The sequence below is a fragment of the Mustela nigripes genome, chromosome 17, assembly GCF_022355385.1.
Source record: "Mustela nigripes isolate SB6536 chromosome 17, MUSNIG.SB6536, whole genome shotgun sequence".
Lineage (NCBI taxonomy): Eukaryota > Metazoa > Chordata > Mammalia > Carnivora > Mustelidae > Mustela > Mustela nigripes.
This window is the reverse complement of record NC_081573.1, coordinates 41467211-41485103: the sequence shown is the minus strand read 5'-3', so window position 1 is coordinate 41485103 and position 17893 is coordinate 41467211. Positions and strand designations below refer to the sequence as shown.

At 39.6% G+C, this 17893-nt stretch overlaps 1 protein-coding gene across 2 annotated transcripts in view; it reads right to left on the bottom strand.

The window, feature by feature from the left end:
* Nucleotides 1-17893, bottom strand: part of CBFB (core-binding factor subunit beta) — a 61100-nt gene that overhangs the window by 16369 nt on the left and 26838 nt on the right. For both annotated transcript variants that reach the window (XM_059382144.1, XM_059382145.1), the window contains exon 4: nt 11048-11164. In XM_059382144.1, coding sequence (XP_059238127.1) covers nt 11048-11164 — 117 coding nt within the window. The remainder of the gene's footprint in view (nt 1-11047; nt 11165-17893) is intronic.

Here is a 17893-nt window from a genome sequence, read left to right as displayed (position 1 = left end):
TTATTTATTTATTTGACAGAGATTACAAGTGGGCAGAGAGGCAGGCAGAGAGAAAGAGGGAAGCAGGCTCCCTCCACCTCCCTCACCACCCCCCCACCTCTCCCACCCCTGCCCAAGCAGAGAGCCCTACATGGGGCTCAATCCCAGGACCCTGGGATCATGACCTGAGCTGAAGGCAGAGGCTTAACCCACTGAGCCACCCAGGCACCCCTGGAGCTACTTTTAAAAGAAAACTTGGGCAGCTCTTTCTGCCCACAGGTCCTGTCCCCATGCTTTAATAAAATTACCTTTTTGCAACCCCCCAAATCAATGTTTTACATCACATTTTGGTAATAGTAACTGTGTTCAATCATGCTCTTCCTTTCCTTTACCTCATCCTATTCACCAAAATAAAATCGTGTACAAGTCAGTATTTAAACCACAGAGGTATACACTTCTATAATTTGGGTTTAAGACAGGCCAGGTCCTCTAATTAGGACACAAAGCCAGAAATATAAAAAAGAGAATATTAACAGAATTTATTATATAAATATTAGAAACTGAACAATAGAAAGTAAATACAAGTCCAGAGGATATTATCAAGAAAAAAATATAACCAGTCTAGGGCACCTGGATGGCTCAGTGGGTTAAAGCCTCTGCTTTCGGCTCAAGTCATGATCCCAGAATCCTGGGATCGAGTCCCGCATCGGGTTCTCTGCTCAGCGGGAAGCCTGCTTCCCCCCTACTCTCTCTGCCTACTTGTGATCTCTGTCTGTCAAATAAATAAATAAAATCTTATAAAACAAAAAAGATATAACAAGTCTATCCTAACCCTTTCCCAATAAATAAAGATCTACACATGAAGAAAATCCAGATACCTGAAATTCACTGCATCTAAGGGACAACCGATTTGAACTTTCTCTTTTACTCCCCTTTAGTTTCCATTCGCGGCACCACCCGTTCATTTCTGCCAGCAATCTGAGACATCTGTGGCTCTTCACTCTCCTGTCTCCATAGAGTTCATCAACCACCAAGTCCTAGCCATAAGATCTCCTAAATACTTTTGGAAACTTAACGTGTTCTTTATTTTCTACATTTTCCTAGTTCAGGCTTCTAAGATCACTTATTAAAATTACTGCAAAGGTCTCTTAACCAGTCTCTTCCTGCTTCCCTTCCGTCATCCCCAATCTACCACACAGCCGTCAGAGCATGCCTGAGGCACAATCTGACCACAACACCCCCAACTTAAAAAAAGCTCTCTCATTGTCTATAGCACAGGATGCTCAACCTTTGCAGTCCTACACTTAATACTAGGATTTTTTTTTATGGTACATTGGAAGAAACTAAAAGATAAAAATACCCCAAAGTCATCAATATTCACCTTCCTAGATTCACTGCAGCAAGGGGTGACCAGTAACTCAGTTCTAACCAATCAGACGGAAGCATAAGTCACCTAATGGGGCTTCTAAGAAAGTCATTTAAGAGACATTTCATCTTTTCTCCTTCCTATGAGCTGATACTATGCCCAGAGATACAGCAGCCATTGTGCAAACACAACGGAGATGTAATCACACATTGAGCACAGCACAGCAGGAAGATGAGAACACCCACAACCACTGTCCTCTAAGTGTGTGCTGCACCTATCTGGAACATACCTATACCGCTTGGTATTGTGTTCTGTGTGATGCATGTTTTGTCACTATTAGTATGGTTGTTTAATACTTAAAATTGTCAATGACAAGATACTGTAACTTAAACAAAACTGAAAGGTGTAATCAAATTTCTATTCTTTGAATAGAAAGCTATTCTATAGCTTTATGACACAGGGGAAGGCATTTCATTTTTCTATGCCTCAGTAAACTCACATGTAAAATGGGCATAGTAGTAATACCTACTTTGTAAGACTGCTGTAAAGATTAAATAACATATAAAACATGCTTAAGCATATTATCGGACAACATACAATAAGTGCTATCAATTATTTTACAAGCATTTACAGGTATGTCAAATTTACACCTCTGACTAAATATCATTACACATTCCTACTGTATTCTCAGAATATACCATACGAGCTTGAGGTACCTGCAAAAGAACACTGTCCCCAACTCCCAAGGACTTTCCACTGTTTAGTTATCAACTGGGACACATCTACTGATAACAGGGTACTTCTGTCCTGTGCATTCAATCACTTTTTCATTCATTCTACAAATGTTTGAGTCTTTATTATGTCCAAGTCACTGTGCTAAGGTGCCATGGATACAATGTGAGGGAACAATTGTGCTTCTTCTCACAGTCTCTGGTCTAGTAGGGCAGGAGATGATGAACAAATAATTACAAAAATCAATATATAAATGTCAAGTTTAAGTACAGTAGAGGAGTATTACATGATGAAATTAGAGCATATAACATGAAATGTGATCTAATTCCCTAAGGAAGTTATTAGCTGCTAATGTATATTCTAGCAATGGTCACAGATTTTTATTTAATTACAAGAAAGGAAGTATTATTACTAATAGTTGTAGTAAAATAAGCCAAGAGAGATTTGGTAGCTCTCTGGTTTCTAACTCCAGCTTCTGTCTGAGTCCTTTCTAGCAAAAGGTGAAATGTATGTGCAGTGAACAGTCTGCACTTTAATTTTATTTATTTATTTACTTGTTTACTTATTTAAAGATTTTATTTATTTATTTGACAGAGAGAGAGATCACAACGAGGCAGAGAGGCAGGCAGAGGGGAAGGGGGAAGCAGGCTCCCTGCTGAGCAGAGAGCTGGATGTGGGGCTCAATCCCAGGACCCTGAGATCATGACCTGAGCGGAAGGCAGAGGCTTAACCCACTGAGCCACCCAGGCACCCCTGCACTTTATTTTTTATTTTTTTAAAGATTTTATTTATTTATTTGACAGATAGAGATCACAAGTAGGCAGAGAGGCAGGCAGAGAGAGGAGGGGAGGAAGCAGGCTCCCTGCTGAGCAGAGAGCCCGATTCGGGGCTCGATCCCAGGACCCTGAGGTTATGACCTGAGCCGAAGGCAGAGGCTTTAACCCACTGAGCCACCCAGGCGCCCCCACCCCTGCACTTTAATTTTAAAGATGATTGGCAATGACCAGTGTTATTCTTAACTAACACCTACCCCCTTCAAGGGCATCATACAGGGAAACTCCTGATAAAATGACATACTCACCCATAAAGTTTGCTCAAAATGGCTAGGGACAACTCATTCTATCTGATCTCAGATGGCAGTGGGAGCAGCTGTTGACACTCTCGTCCCCATTAGCTACTCGTTACACTATGTCTTTTTTTTTTTTTTTTAAAGATTTTGTTTATTTATTTGACAGAGAGAAATCACAAGTAGATGGAGAGGCAGGCAGAGAGAGAGAGGGAAGCAGGCTCTCCGCTGAGCAGAGAGCCCGATGCGGGACTCGATCCCAGGACTCCGAGATCATGACCTGAGCCGAAGGCAGCGGCTTAACCCACTGAGCCACCCAGGCGCCCAACACTATGTCTTAACCATGATCTGTCCAAAGGAGTCAGGTGAAGTCATCATAAAAGATGGGTATAGTGAAATCCACATGGCAAATAAAGGCTTTGCAGTCCTGTCACACAGCATATACAGAATATTCTCAACATTCCTGCTTCTTGATTTTGTCTTCATTGTATTGCCTAAATCTCTAACTATATTCATTTTACAGTTTAGTAATATCTTTCTGCAGAAGTGAATTTAAAAACGAAGTACAGGGCGCCTGGGTGGCTCAGTGGGTTAGGCCGCTGCCTTCGGCTCAGGTCATGATCTCAGAGTCCTGGGATCGAGTCCCGCATCGGGCTCTCTGCTCCGCGGAGAGCCTGCTTACCTCTCTCTCTCTCTCTCTGCCTGCCTCTCCATCTACTTGTGATTTCTCTCTGTCAAATAAATAAATTAAATCTTTAAAAAAAAAAAAAAAAAAAAAAAAAAAACGAAGTACAGGTTTAATGAAAAATTAAGAATCAAATTCATTCCAAGAAAGCTGATGATGAACACGTAATTTGCATAAAATAACGACATTTACTATTCTCTATGAAGACCAGAATGGTATCACTGATCACATGAAAACCAAAAGAAATAAAACTGCTGAAGAAGCATCAACATATACTTCAAAGGCGACAATTTAACACGAGCAGCTGCAACCGGTACATTTAACATCACTCTGCAAAACACAACTTCATTTAAATCAAGTGATTTAATTCACTGACAAATGACAAATGATTCAAATCACATTATCATGCACATACAAAAAGCAAAGCTGTTTATGTGCTGATTTAATTAACAAAAACCTTGCCAAGAGCAAAAGGACATCAGTTTTACATCAGTGTCATCAGGTATGTTAAATAGAAAGTCTGTTAATTCAAATAATGGTTCCATTTTTCTAACTTGATCATAGAACCAAAATTAAATTTTGGTGTGTGTATGTATATATGTATTTATATTTATTTGAGAAAGAGATCACAAGTAGGCAGAGAGGCAGGCAGAAAGAGAGACGGGGAAGCAGGCTCCCTGCCAAGCAGAGACCCCAATGCGGGGCTCAGATCCCAGGACCCAGAGATCATGACCTGAGCTGAAGGCAGAAGCTTAACCCACTGAGCCACCCAGGCGCCACCCCCCCATTAAGCTTTGTAAAGTTCACTACATTAAAGGTGTAATATCTTTTTTTTTTTAGGGTTTTATTTTTAAGTACTCTCTACACCAAACATGGGGTCTGAACTCACAATCCCCAAATCAACAGTTGGTGCTACACTGACAGAGCCAGCCAGGCCCCTGAAACATCTTTTTTTCTGACTGCCAAAGCAAATTAATTTAAAAAGTACAACAGGGAAGATAAAACTATTCGCTCTTATATTGATAATACAATTGCTGGTGGAGCACACACTGTATAAAGAGTAACATTCCTAGGATGCCTGGGTGGCTCAGTTTACTGTCTGACTCTTTTTTTTTTTTTAAGATTTTTATTTATTTATTTGACCGACAAAGATCACAAATAGGCAGAGAGGGAGGCAGAGAAAGAGAGAAGCAGGCTCCAATGCAGGACTCAATCCCAGTACCCTGGGATCATGACCTGAGCTGAAGGCAGAGGCTTAACCCACTGAGCCACCCAGGCGCCTGTGTCTGACTCTCGATTTCAGCTTAGGTCATGATCTCAGGGTTGTGAGATCCAGCCCTAAGTCCAGTCCCGAGGTAGGCATGGAGCCTGCTTACAATTCTCTCTCCCTCTGCCCTTCTCTCTCTTAAAAAAAGAACAAAGAAAAGAAAAAAAGTAATATTCTCAGTAAATTTTTAAAAACAAAAAAACAGAGGGGCTTCTGGGTAGCTCAGTCGGTTGAGTATCTGGCTCTTGGTTTTGGCTCAAGGTCATGATCTCCCAGTTGTGGGATCTGAATTGAGCCCACCTTGCGCTCTGTGCTCAGCAGGGAGTATGGGATTCTCTTTCTCTTCCTCTGCCCCCTTCCCCATCCTCATGCACATGGTCAATCTCTCTCTCTCAAATAAATAAATAAATAACTTTTTTAAAAACTATGAAATAGAAATTTACTAGGAACAAGATGTAGCATATGTAATTCATAACTATATCCAAAGAAGATAGTCTGCCAATCATTTAGAAGTCATAGTTGTATAAATTAGAAATTTGTGTATCTACAAAGTAACAGAACTGTAGAATTGATAAAACTGATGTTGAATATAAAAAACTCATCAGAACCGTAAACCCACTTCTTGGATTTTAGAAAATTTGAGCCTTCTTTGAGCAATGGCTCTGAAATCAACACAGGTCCTTCACTGGCACTGACCTTTTTATGGTAAATGAGTATTCAGTTACACCTCGTTCAAAATTTGCTGGAAATCTCTGATGAAAGTATCCAATGGTGAAGTGTCAAAAATTTGATTTTTAAGCTTTTAGAGAGTTACAATTATTGAAAACCAAAAGCATAAAGACAACCCTGAATTTTATCCCTACAAATTAGAGAAAATAAATTGAATGATGAAAATATAATCAATAAACATGATTTAATTATTTCTACAATTATACTCAGAATTATATTCATTAGTGGTAAACTTTTAAGACATTTTATTATTGTCATACATTATATTTTCAAAAGAGTATACTTATATTAAGGCTTTCCTGTCTAATATGGTAGCAACTGGCCACATGTGACTACCGCACACTTGAAATGTAGCTAATTTGTGGGCGCCTGCATGGTTCAGTTGGTTGAGCATCCTACTGTTGGTTTCGGCTCAGGTCATGATCTAGGGTCATGAGATCAAGCCCCACATTGGCATCTTCACTCAGCAGAGAGTCTGCTTGAGGATTCTCTCCCTCTGACCCTCTTCCCCTGTTTGCACGCTCTCTCTCAAATAAATAAATCTAAAAAAAAAAAAGGGAACGTAGCTAGCCTGAGTCTGTACATGGAAAATACACAGTGGATTTCAAGTATTTGTTACAAAGAAACAAATGTGAAACATCTCAGTAAATTTTTATATTAATTTTATGTTCAAGTATGATATTTTGGATATACTGGGTTAAACAAAATATAATATAAAAATTAAATACAATTGCTTCTTTTTATTTTTTTAATGTGGCTTCTAGAAAAACTTCAATTATATTATGTGGTTCACATCTGAATTCTACTGGGCAGCACTGTCCTAAATTACAGTCTGATGAATTTCCACAAACTGAACTTTCCATGTAACTAGAATCCATAGGAAGAAACAGAACAGTAATAGCATCTCACAAGTCTCTTTCTGCTCCATTCCACTATGTAGCCTCCTCTCTCAGGGATAAGCCATTATCCTTATTTCTAAAAACTTTTCAGTTTTGCCCATTTCTGTACTTTCAGATGAATGGATTCATGCAGCATGTCCTTTTTGGATATACTCAATATATTTGTAAAATCCATCCATATTGGTGTGCTAGTTGTAGTTTTTTATTATCATTGCATTTCTTTGCAAATGAGCCATTTATTCATTCCACTGTTAACTGGCACTTGAGCAGTTTGCAGTTTCTATTCCTAGTGCTGCTACAAGTCCAGTACATATCTCTTAATGAATTTTGTATTCAATTCCTTTGCACACCATGACTTAGACTAGAACTGCTGGATCATAGGTATATGTAATTTGCAGTTTTAGTATGTATTGCCAGTTTTCCAATTGTTATGTCAATTTGACATAACCAACACACCACCTATTGTTCCATATCCTTGCCAACATTAGTCAAAAGTACTCTGAATAAAGGCAAAAAGAGGGGCACCTGGGTGGCTCAGTGGTTTAAGCCTCTGCCTTCAGCTCAGGTCATGGTCTCAGGATCCTGGGATTAAGCCCCCATCAGGCTCTCTGTTCGGCGGGGAGCCTGCTTCCCCCCCTCTCTCTGCCTGCCTCTCTGCCTACTTGTGATCTCTCTGTCAAATAAATAAATAAAATCTTAAAAAAAAAAAAGGCAAAAAGACAATACTGGTGAAAATACTTCAGCTGAAATACTCACGAACTTTAATTAAAATGGAATTGCGACCATATTGTTTATCTCTTAGCTTACCAGGTACCAGATACCTCAGTATCTGTTAAAGAATACTGTCCTCATACAGCAGACAGAGAAAACGAACAAGCTCTCTTGTGTATCTCTTCTTATCAGGACACTAATCCTACCATATCCGGGCCCCACTCTTATGACCCTCATTTGACCTTAGCTACCCCCCATAAAGGTCCTATCTCCAAATACAGTCACATTGGGGGTTGAGGCTTTAACATATGAATTTTGGGGGAACACAAATATTCAGTCCATAACAGATGTAAGCAGTGGGGTTAGGATTCATAATTGTATGACAATGAAGCCCCCATTCCTAACTTGTACATATCTGACAGATGATTTTGGGATAGGGAAGGTATTACAGAAGTGCTCACTGCTGATTCAATGTTTGGAGTCTCCTGCTTTAAAATCTTTACATTGTGTAAGACCTGTAATTGTATTAGTTTATAATCACAACAGATGGTACTAACTTTGTAATGACAAAGCTCAGGTTATAGACTGGGGAAACAAAATTTGGAAAATTCTAAGTATGGAAGATATGGTGGATTAAATTTAAAACGTTATCATTTTCACAAAATACTCGTTTTAGAAATTAATTAAGTCTGAAATTTTACCTTATATAAATGTAATCTACTGTATCACTTCTTACAGAAAAAGCCTTCTAAATTGAGGATTATTTACTATTTTTCTGAAAGAGTTGGTAACTCCTTATCTCTGTAGAAGTCAAGAAAGCAGGGATTCTTCCTTCCTTTCTTTTTTTTTATATTGGGTGCCTGGGTGGCTCAAGTGGGTTAAGGTCTCTGCCTTTGGCTCAGGTCATGATCTCAGGGTCCTGGGATCAAGCCCCACATCAGGCTCTAGCCCCACATCAGGATCTCTGCTCAGCAGGGAGCCTGCTTCCCCCTCTCTCTCTGCCTGCCTCTCTGCCTGCTTGTGATCTCTCTCTGTCAAATAAATAAAATCTTAAAAAAAAAAAAAGAAATGAGTATTTTCAAACAATTTGGACATTTTCACCAGTTATTATTTCTCTCTCTCTCTCTCTCTCTTTTTTTTTTTTAAGATTATTTATTTATTTGTCAGAGAGAGCAGAAGCACAGAGAGCTGCAAGCAGAACAGGCAGAGCGAGAAGCAGGCTCCCTGCTGAGCAAGGAGCCCGATGTGGGACTCAATCCCAGGACCCTGGGATCATGACCTGAGCTGAAGGCAGATGCTTAACCAACTGAGCCACCCAGGTAATCCACACCAGTTATTATTTCTTAAACTGCCTCCTCCTTCTCCTTCTGGAACTTACGTCACATGTACATTTTGGTAGGCACACTGCTATTCCATAGTATCTGAGACTCTTTGCTTTTCTTTTTGTTCTTCCGACACTGGATAATTTCCATTAATCTATGTTCAAATTCACTACTTTTTTCTTCTGCCAGCTCAAATCTGCTGTTGAGTGATCTTTCTATTGATATTCTCCATTTGGTAAGTCATTGCCATCATAATTCTCCTTTAACTATTTAAAGGAAGAATTTTCCTGTAATTCTTTGAACTGATAAATAATTGCTTTTAGGGCTTTGTCACTGAGAACAAACAACTGGGGTCCCTCAAAGGTAGCTTTTTTTTTTTTTTTAAGTTTATTTATTTATCTGACAGAGAGAGCATAAGCAGGGGGAGCAGCAGGCACAATGAGAGGGAGAAGCAGACTCCTTGCTGAGCAGAGAGACCAGTGAAGAGCTCAAAGGACTCTAGGATCATGCATGACCTGAGCTGAAGGCAACCACTTAACCAACTGAGCCACCCAGGTCCCCTGAAAATGGAACATTTTAGATAATATGCTATAGCAATTCTGAATTCTGACTCCTAACTCCACTGTGTTGTTGCTATTTTTATCTGTTTAGTGAGTTACCTGACCTTTTTTTTTTTTTAAAACCTGGTCTAATCCTGTAGAATTTGTTTCCCCAGTAATGTTTAGCCTCTGGTGTCATTGCTTAGTTTTGTTTTGTTTTGTTTTCTTCTTAGGCCTAACTTCCTAGGGGGTTGCCCTGGGTTAGCCTAACTTAATGATCAGGCAATGACTGTTCAGGGGTTTTGCTTAAACACCTTGAGCCAACAGGCTTCTGTCTTTTGTCACTGGATCTGTGTGCAGCTTCAATACTTCCAAAGTGCAGGGAGTTCATCACTCTACATGCCCTATGTATACTAGTAGCTTGCAAGGGTCCACTTGGTTCTGTCCTGAATGGGTGCTGCCTCACACATGCACATAGTCTTCTGAATCATGAGAAGTATGTGTGATTTTATTAGGGCCCACATTAGTGGCCCATTTCCCTAGATCTCTCTGATAAATTTCTGGCTAGTCTGCCATTTGGATGCTTCCCACATCTGCCTTCTTAGAAGGTTTGCCAGAAACCTCTATTGTTGTTGTTGTTGTTGTTTTTTAATTTATTTATTTGACAGACAGAGATCACAAGTAAGCAGAAAGGCAGGCAGAGAGGAGGAAGCAGGCTCCCTGCTGAGCAGAGACCCCCCCACCCCCGCCCAATGCAGGGCTCGATCCCAGGACCCCAAGATCATGATCCGAGCCAAAGGCAGAGGCCTCAACCCACTAAGCCACCCAGGTGCCCCTCTATTGTTTTTGATACCATCCCTGGGCATGGATTTTTTTCAAACACTGCTCTAAATAAAGTCAGCTCCTTCTGATAGGACAGCAGAGCTGCCAGTCTTCATGGATTGCCCTGCCTTCCTTGCCTGAGAGACCACAGAGATGAGGGAAGGGATGGAAGCGCTCACTACTGACTAAAACACCACAGACTGTGGCGCCTGGGTGGCTCAGTGGGTTAAAGCCTCTCTGCCTTCAGCTCAGGTCATGATCCCAGGGTCCTGGGATCGAGCCCTGCATCAGACTCTCTGCTCCACAGGGCGCCTGCTTCTCCCTACTCCCCGCACCCACCTGCCTCTCTGCCTACTTGTGATCTCTCTCTGTCAAATAAATAAATAAAATCTTTTAAAAAAATTAATTAAAAATAAAATATCACAGACTATCAGGCCCTTACTGAAATTCAATAGCTTTGTTTGAATAAATACTTCTCAATGTATGGCCTTTGGTTAATTTCCAGAGACCTTAATTTTTTTTTTCTTAAACAATTTTGTCCACTTTAATCACTGCTTTTTGGGGAGATGATTTGCCAAACTCCTTCCTGAGCCACTCCAGAAATTTTGTATTTTATTTTGAACTGTTTTTTCCCCCTGATAATGTTCTAAAGGTCAAGAACAAATATGAAACAGAACCATGTACTGGACTTGGAAGTGCCCCACTGAGCAGATAGGAATAATCCAATGAAATTTAGAACCAATGAAGGAAAAACTTCCCCAAACTAGAACCAAAATGGGTCTCAACATCGATCTTCAGAATTCTTCAATACCACCTGAACATGACTTTTTATACTTACTGTTAAAGATGGGGTAAAACAGATACACAGATGAAGGCAAGATTAGTGGTACAGAAAGGGACCGTGCTCAGTGGAGCCTGACGTCACCCTACCTGGGCTCGCTCCTCATCAAACTCCAAGCAGCCCATACCATCCAGTCTCTGGAGGTCAATCCAGCCTTTCCAGATAACACAGACTCCATTCAGAATCATGGGAGCCTTCAAATACACCTAGACACAGAAAAAAAGGACGAAAACCAATGATAAGCCATCACACACATAAGAAATGAAGTATAAGCTTACTAAGGAAACCTGTGGTTTTCTTAGGGGAAAAAAATGAATACAATTATAAAGTAAAGAATTGTAGGAGCACGTGGGTGGCTCAGTCAGTTGAGCGTCCAACTCTTGGTTCTGGCTCAGGTCATGATTTCAGTTGTGGGATTGAGCAGTACATCAGGCTCCAGGCTCAGCAGAGAATCTGCATGGGATTCTCTCTCTCCCCCTCTGCCCCTCCCTCTCACTTGCTCATGCTCTCTTTCTCTAAAATAAATAAATCTTTAAAAAAAGGACTTTATTTCATATCACAATTCTTTCAAATTAGTTTTTTTTTTTTAAAAGATTTTATTTATTTATCAGAGAGAGAGAGGGGGAGAGAGCGAGCACAGGCAGACAGAATGACAGGCAGAGGCAGAGGGAGAAGCAGGCTCCACCCCCGAGCAAGGAGCCTGATGTGGGACTCGATCCCAGCACGCTGGGATCATGACCCGAGCCGAAGGCAGCTGCTTAACCAACTGAGCCACCCAGGCGTCCCTCAAATTGTTTTTTTTTTTAAGATTTTATTTATTTCTTTATTTGAGAGAGTGAGAGAGAGACAGAGAGAGCATAAGCTGGGGGGAAGGCAGAGGGACAAGCAGACTCCCCAGTGGGCAGGGAGCCTGCCATGGAACTTGATCCCAGGACCCTAAGATCATGACCTGAGCTGAAGGTAGATACTTAACCAACTAAGCCATCTAGATGCCCCTCAAATTAGCTCAAAAAAAAAAAAAGTTATGCAGATTTTGTAAAAAGTATAGTAAAATGATACTTGAAGTAGGTTCTTCCAGCTGAAGCTAGGACAATCAGGTACTTTGCCTTGATTTTTGAACCTTGGGTAAAAAGCTATAAAGATGGAAAACTGGAATTCACCAGCCCCTAAAGAAAGCACACACAGTTTCCCTCTACTTTGGATCCCCCCTTTGGATCAGGATCAGGTTCCTCGTAGTTGCCTTCAGTTTTATAAGCTCCATCATAGCTACCCATGAAGTAATGCTGCTTTCTTCTTCTTTTTCTTTTCTTCAGTTGGCCAGAGTTGATTTCTACTGCTTTTAACCAAAGAAACATAAGTGATACAACATTTGTCAAATAAATATAAATAATTCTAAAGCAAAAGTCACCTTAGGTATAATTCCTAATTCCAGACCAGTTTCATTTTCAATTGCCAAATTCCCATAGTGCCTGAAAATATAACTGTTCTCATGAGCCATTAAGGATCCATCAAGAAAGGAAAGGTGCGAGTGCTATCACAGGATGAAAGTTTTATTATGATACAGTAAGAAATATAAGAAATTTATTACAATTCCTACAGTCCCCACTTTCCTAATACTACATTATCCTAATAGTAATTTTAGAAAAAAAAGGTCTTCTCAAAAAAAAAAAAAAAAAAAAAAAAAAAAAGGTCTTCTCGACCTCATTTAACATGGACTTCAGGATAAAAACCAACACAGAGGGGCACCTGCGTGGTTCAATGGGTTAAGCCTCTGCCTTTGGCTCAGGTCATGATCCCAGGGTCCTGGGATCAAGCTCCGAACTGGGCTCTCTGCTCAGCGGGGAGCCTGCTTCCTCCTCTCTCTCTGCCTGCCTCTCTGCCTACTTGTGATTTGTCTGTCAAATAAATAAATAAAATATTTAAAAAAAACTAGCACAGATTCTTATCATTTAATACCTTAATAAGATTTTTTAAATGCAGAGAAAGCAGGACTTCCATGATTTTTCAAAACTTCAGGTTATCAACTGTATCTTTATGAATAAAGTTCTTCATTTGTCTGTATCAAATATATTTTATTTCGATAATCCAAGAGCTTCTGTGAGCTAAAATTAGCATTATTTATTACTGTAATTATATAAAATTGGTTAAGACAGTCTTCATTCTTAGGAAAAAGCTGGAAGCATCACCTTTTTCTTTATTCAATTCAGCAGTTTCTTCAACAATCTTGGGGCATTCTTGTTTTTCGAGAGGTTTAATAAGAATAACTGACTGTCCATAACTATAAATATGCTCAAAGACGACAACTGAGACACCTGTAAAATCAAACCTACAAGATTTACGCCATCTTAGTATACGTTTTTGTCGTTCCCCTCTACTACTAGACACAGCTTTTTTTCTTGGTTAAAGGCTCCAGGCTGAACTAATTTCTATTTATAATGGGAAAAAAGCCCAAAACATAAGGTTCCATTTCTCCTCCCATTTGGACCAAGGGAAACAGTCTACAGTTACAGCTGAAACCGTTTAACCACACATTTCCTTCTGTTCTGATAAGTGCTCATTTTCTTCCACATTGTGAATTTAAAACTCCACTAATACGTACCTCATCAAACAAGTGACTAAGACAATCTCATTTTCAACACCTCACAAAACCTAAAAACAATATCCCTTCTCACCATCTATCAATCTAAGTCCATTTAACACATCTTGTAATCAAGATCTCCACCTACTCTTTCTAGCAGGGATACGGTGCCATACAGTGAAGGTTTAACATTTCACCTACCAAGTACTTCATTAGTTTAAATTCTCACACTAATCATGAAGAGAGTTCTTCTATTTACCTTCATAATCAGATTCTATGTTCTTCATCAGGGATTTATATCATTTAGGGTCAATTATTCCATAATCCAGTTTATTCATATTAATTCTATCGTCAAAAATATTTTCCTTATGAAATTACTGAATTTTTTTAAAGCCCATTTATTACTTCTTTATAAAAGTTCCCTCATGACAAAGAAAGCCACTAATCTGGTTTTTTTTTTTTAAAGATTTTATTTATTTATTTGACAGAGAAAGAGATAGGGAGGGAGACAGAAAGTGCACAAGCAAAGGGAGTGACACGCAGAGAGAGAGGAAGAAGCAGGATCCCTACCAAGCAGGGAGCCCAACGTGGGGCTCAGTCTCAGGACCCTGGGATCATGACCTGAGCCGAAGGCAGGTGCTTAACTGACTGAGGCACCCAGGCAGGCACCGCAACCACTTATCTGTTTTGGGAAATTCCTAAATGGATTCAAAAAGTAATTAAAATTCTTAGTCAAGGCTTATGCCTGGAATCATATGTAAAATACTATTTAGATGATCCTGGTGGTTTATTTAGATGTTCACCTTCAAATAAATAGTTTTATATGTAGATCTTCAAATGTTTGGCGCTTTCATACATTCATGAATACCCACCCTCAAAGTATGAAGAAAATAAAATTCTGTCTCGTAACAGTTTGCCATTTTGTAATTTCATAATGCCATTTAAACATTAAAGTACCTTCACTGAAAATAATGATGACTTATCCAACAGTGAAAAGAAAATATATTACTAGAATGTGCCCTCAGGATTAAACCCACTGCCCTGGAATAATTAAACATTTAATGCAAAATGTAGTCCATAAAGTCTTTAAAGGCATTACACAGATTCAGCTAATCACACACAAAAACAACACAATAGCCTGCTTATCTTTCCAAAAGAAAAGTGTCAGAGAATGTGAGACTTCACACAAAGTGAAAAGTGAATACAGTACCACATTCTGTGTTTTCTTGGGGAAATAAGGTAATAGTATTACATAATTTTTAATCACATCAAGCTCTTATTATCAGTAAGCATGAGGTTCTATTCTGTCCAAATGATACATAATAGCACCTTATTCTCACATTCTGTAGCCCTAAGTACCTCATCACTGTGGCAGCAGAGCTTCAGCAAGAACACGTATATACTGCCAACTGGGGCATTATCTACACACTGGGATACGATTTAGATATGAAAAGTAATAAATAGGAGTGCCTGGGTGGCTCAGGCGTTGGGCATCTGCCTTTAGCTCAGGTCGTGATCCCAGGGTCCCAGAATCGAGCTCCACATCGGGCTCCCTGCTTGGCAGGAAGCCTGCTTCTCTCTCTCCCACTCCCCCTGCTTGTGTTCCCTCTCTCAGTGTGTCTCTCTCTGCCAAATAAATGAATAAAAATCTTAAAAAAGGAAAAAGGAATAAATACTGATACACGGTACATGGATGAATCTTGAAAACATCATGTTAACTGAAAAGAAACCAGAAAAAGGCCACATACTACAGGATTCCATTTATTTGAAATGTCCAGAACAGGCAAATACAGAGAGAAAAAGAAAGGAGAGTAGTGACTGCCAAGGGCTGGGGGCAAGGGGGCAATGAGTGATTGCTAATGGTACAGGATTTCTTTTGGGGGTGATGAAAATGTTTTGGAATTCAGGAGTGGTAATGGTTGCACAACTCTGTGAATATACTAAAAATCCCAGAATTGTACACTCTAAAAACATAAATTTTATGGTATATGAATTTCACCTCAATAAACTTATTACAGGTGATAGGTGTTACATAGGTGATATCTATAAGATAAAGAAATCAATTTTTTAAAAAAGATTATTTATTTATTAGAGAGAGAGATCACAAGTAGGCAGAGAGGCAGGCAGAGAGGTGGGGGGAAGCAGGCTCCCTGCTGAGCAGAAAGCCTGATGCAGGACTCGATCCTAGGACCCTGGGATCATGACCTGAGCCGAAGGCAGAGGCTTAACCCACTGAGCCACCCAGGCACCCCTAGAAATCAATTTTTGAGTAGGCAGTTGCATGTGGGATTCTAGCACTCTGAGAAGATATGGCCTGATGATGCAAATCTGGCAGCCACCAATAATACAGTGGTATTTAAATCCAAGAGAGAAGAAGAGATTCCCCCTGAGCAGTAAGTAGAAGGAGAAAGGAAGAGGGCCCAGGAAGAACTGTGAGGAAATCAACTTTTGTATGCTGGGTAGAAGAAAAGAACCCAGGAAAGCCAGCCAGCTATGAAATATCAGTGAGTAGAGAGAAAAACATTAAGGAACCTAGTGGCTAAAGGTTAAGTTATAGGCTCCCAAGAAAAAACTTCCCCTTGCACTGGATTCATCAGATATCTAAGTATTGTGTTACAGGATCTTACGTCACTCTTAACTTTTAGCAATGCTTTTATTTAAGGTAGGAGTTAACTGGAGTTCAAAGAACCTAAGAGATTTTGGGTTTATGGCTAAGTTCCAAAAAGACTAGAAACATCTTGAAATTCTATGTAAAAATGTATGTGTTTGAGCCCATGTGCATTTTTCTACAGAAGTTCACTATTTTCATCAGATTCTCAAAAGGGGGTACAAAGCAAAAACGATTCAATCGTGACAGTAAAAACTTCATTCTTCTTTTTCCCTCAGAGGCAGCAAGATCTTTGTAGCACAGAGCCTGCGAGATGATAAATTCCCTTCATTTAGTAAATGGACCAAATTTCCTAAGTAGGTAAAAATTTGTTAACCTGTGTTTTGAAATGTAAATGTCAGAGAAAGGGTATGAGAACCCAGCCTTCTCATTTATCGACGTGCACTAAAGAGTTCTATCTCTGAGAGTCTGGAGTCTACTTATTCTGAGAATATCTAAATTTGGAATAAGAGTGGCATCCTCAAGGGGCGCCTGGGTGGCTCACTCAGTTAAGCCTCTGCCTTCAGCTCAAGTCATGATCTCAGGGTCCTGGGATAGAGCCCCACATCCGGCTCCCCGCTTAGTGGGAAGCATACTTCTCCCTCTCCCACTCCCTCTGCTTGTGTTCCTTTTCTCTCCGTCAAATAAATAAATAAATTAAAATCTTAAAAAAAAAAAAAAGGGAAGTGGCACCCTCGATTGCCCTTTCTTCTACAATACTATATATTTATAGAAGTTTAGTGTTTCTAGCACCTACGTAGCTGTGCTGATAACAGAAATTGAGGCTACAACGGAACAGCAGAAAGGGCTACCTTTTCTAGGTGACTTTAAAGAAAATAATTTTAAGATAATTAAAATAGAAAAACATTTGCAAACAACATTCCCATGCACAGGAGTGCTAAGCCATAAAATCAATAGACAGAAACTAAGTATCAAAGCTCTTAACAAAAACCGAAACAGATACTTCACCCTCAAAAACCCATTTTGATTGGAAAGAATATTTCACTTCTCTGTAGTAAATTGCTAGAGTTTAAACACTTGTGACTCTTATCTAGAAATTGAGATATTAGAGAAAATAGTTGAGGGAATAACCAGCCTCTTAAGTCCTCAGTAAATATTTGAATAATGATTAATAGAAGAGGAGAAAGGGGGGGGGGGGATTTAGAAATGGTTTCTTGTAGCTTCCCTATAATCTCAATTTGAAAAGATCCACCTTATTTAACAAACGTTTACTACCTATCGTTTTGTATAAGTTATTATCATCCAGGGTAGTGGGACTATACCAGGAATTTTAAAGAGGTGTACATCCTACCACCCAAAAGATTCCTATATCAGTTAACAGTCTTTAATAAGGAAGAGCTGAATACACAAAAAGAGAATTGTAAGAATTAAAATCAAATTCACCCCTTACATATAAGTAGGATTCATTTAACTTTGAAGGTTAATGGAATATATCAACGATAGTAAAATTTTAAGAAATCTGAATCCATCAGCTTTCCAACATTCTTTTAAAGACTGCAGTTCAGGGGTGCCTGGGTGGCTCAGTGGGTTAAGCCGCTGCCTTCGGCTCAGGTCATGATCTCAGGGTCCTGGGATAGAGTCCCACATCGGGCTCTCTGCTCAGCAGGGGGCCTGCTTCCCTTCCTCTCTCTCTGCCTGCCTCTCTGCCTACTTGTGATTTCTCTCTGTTAAATAAATAAATAAAATCTT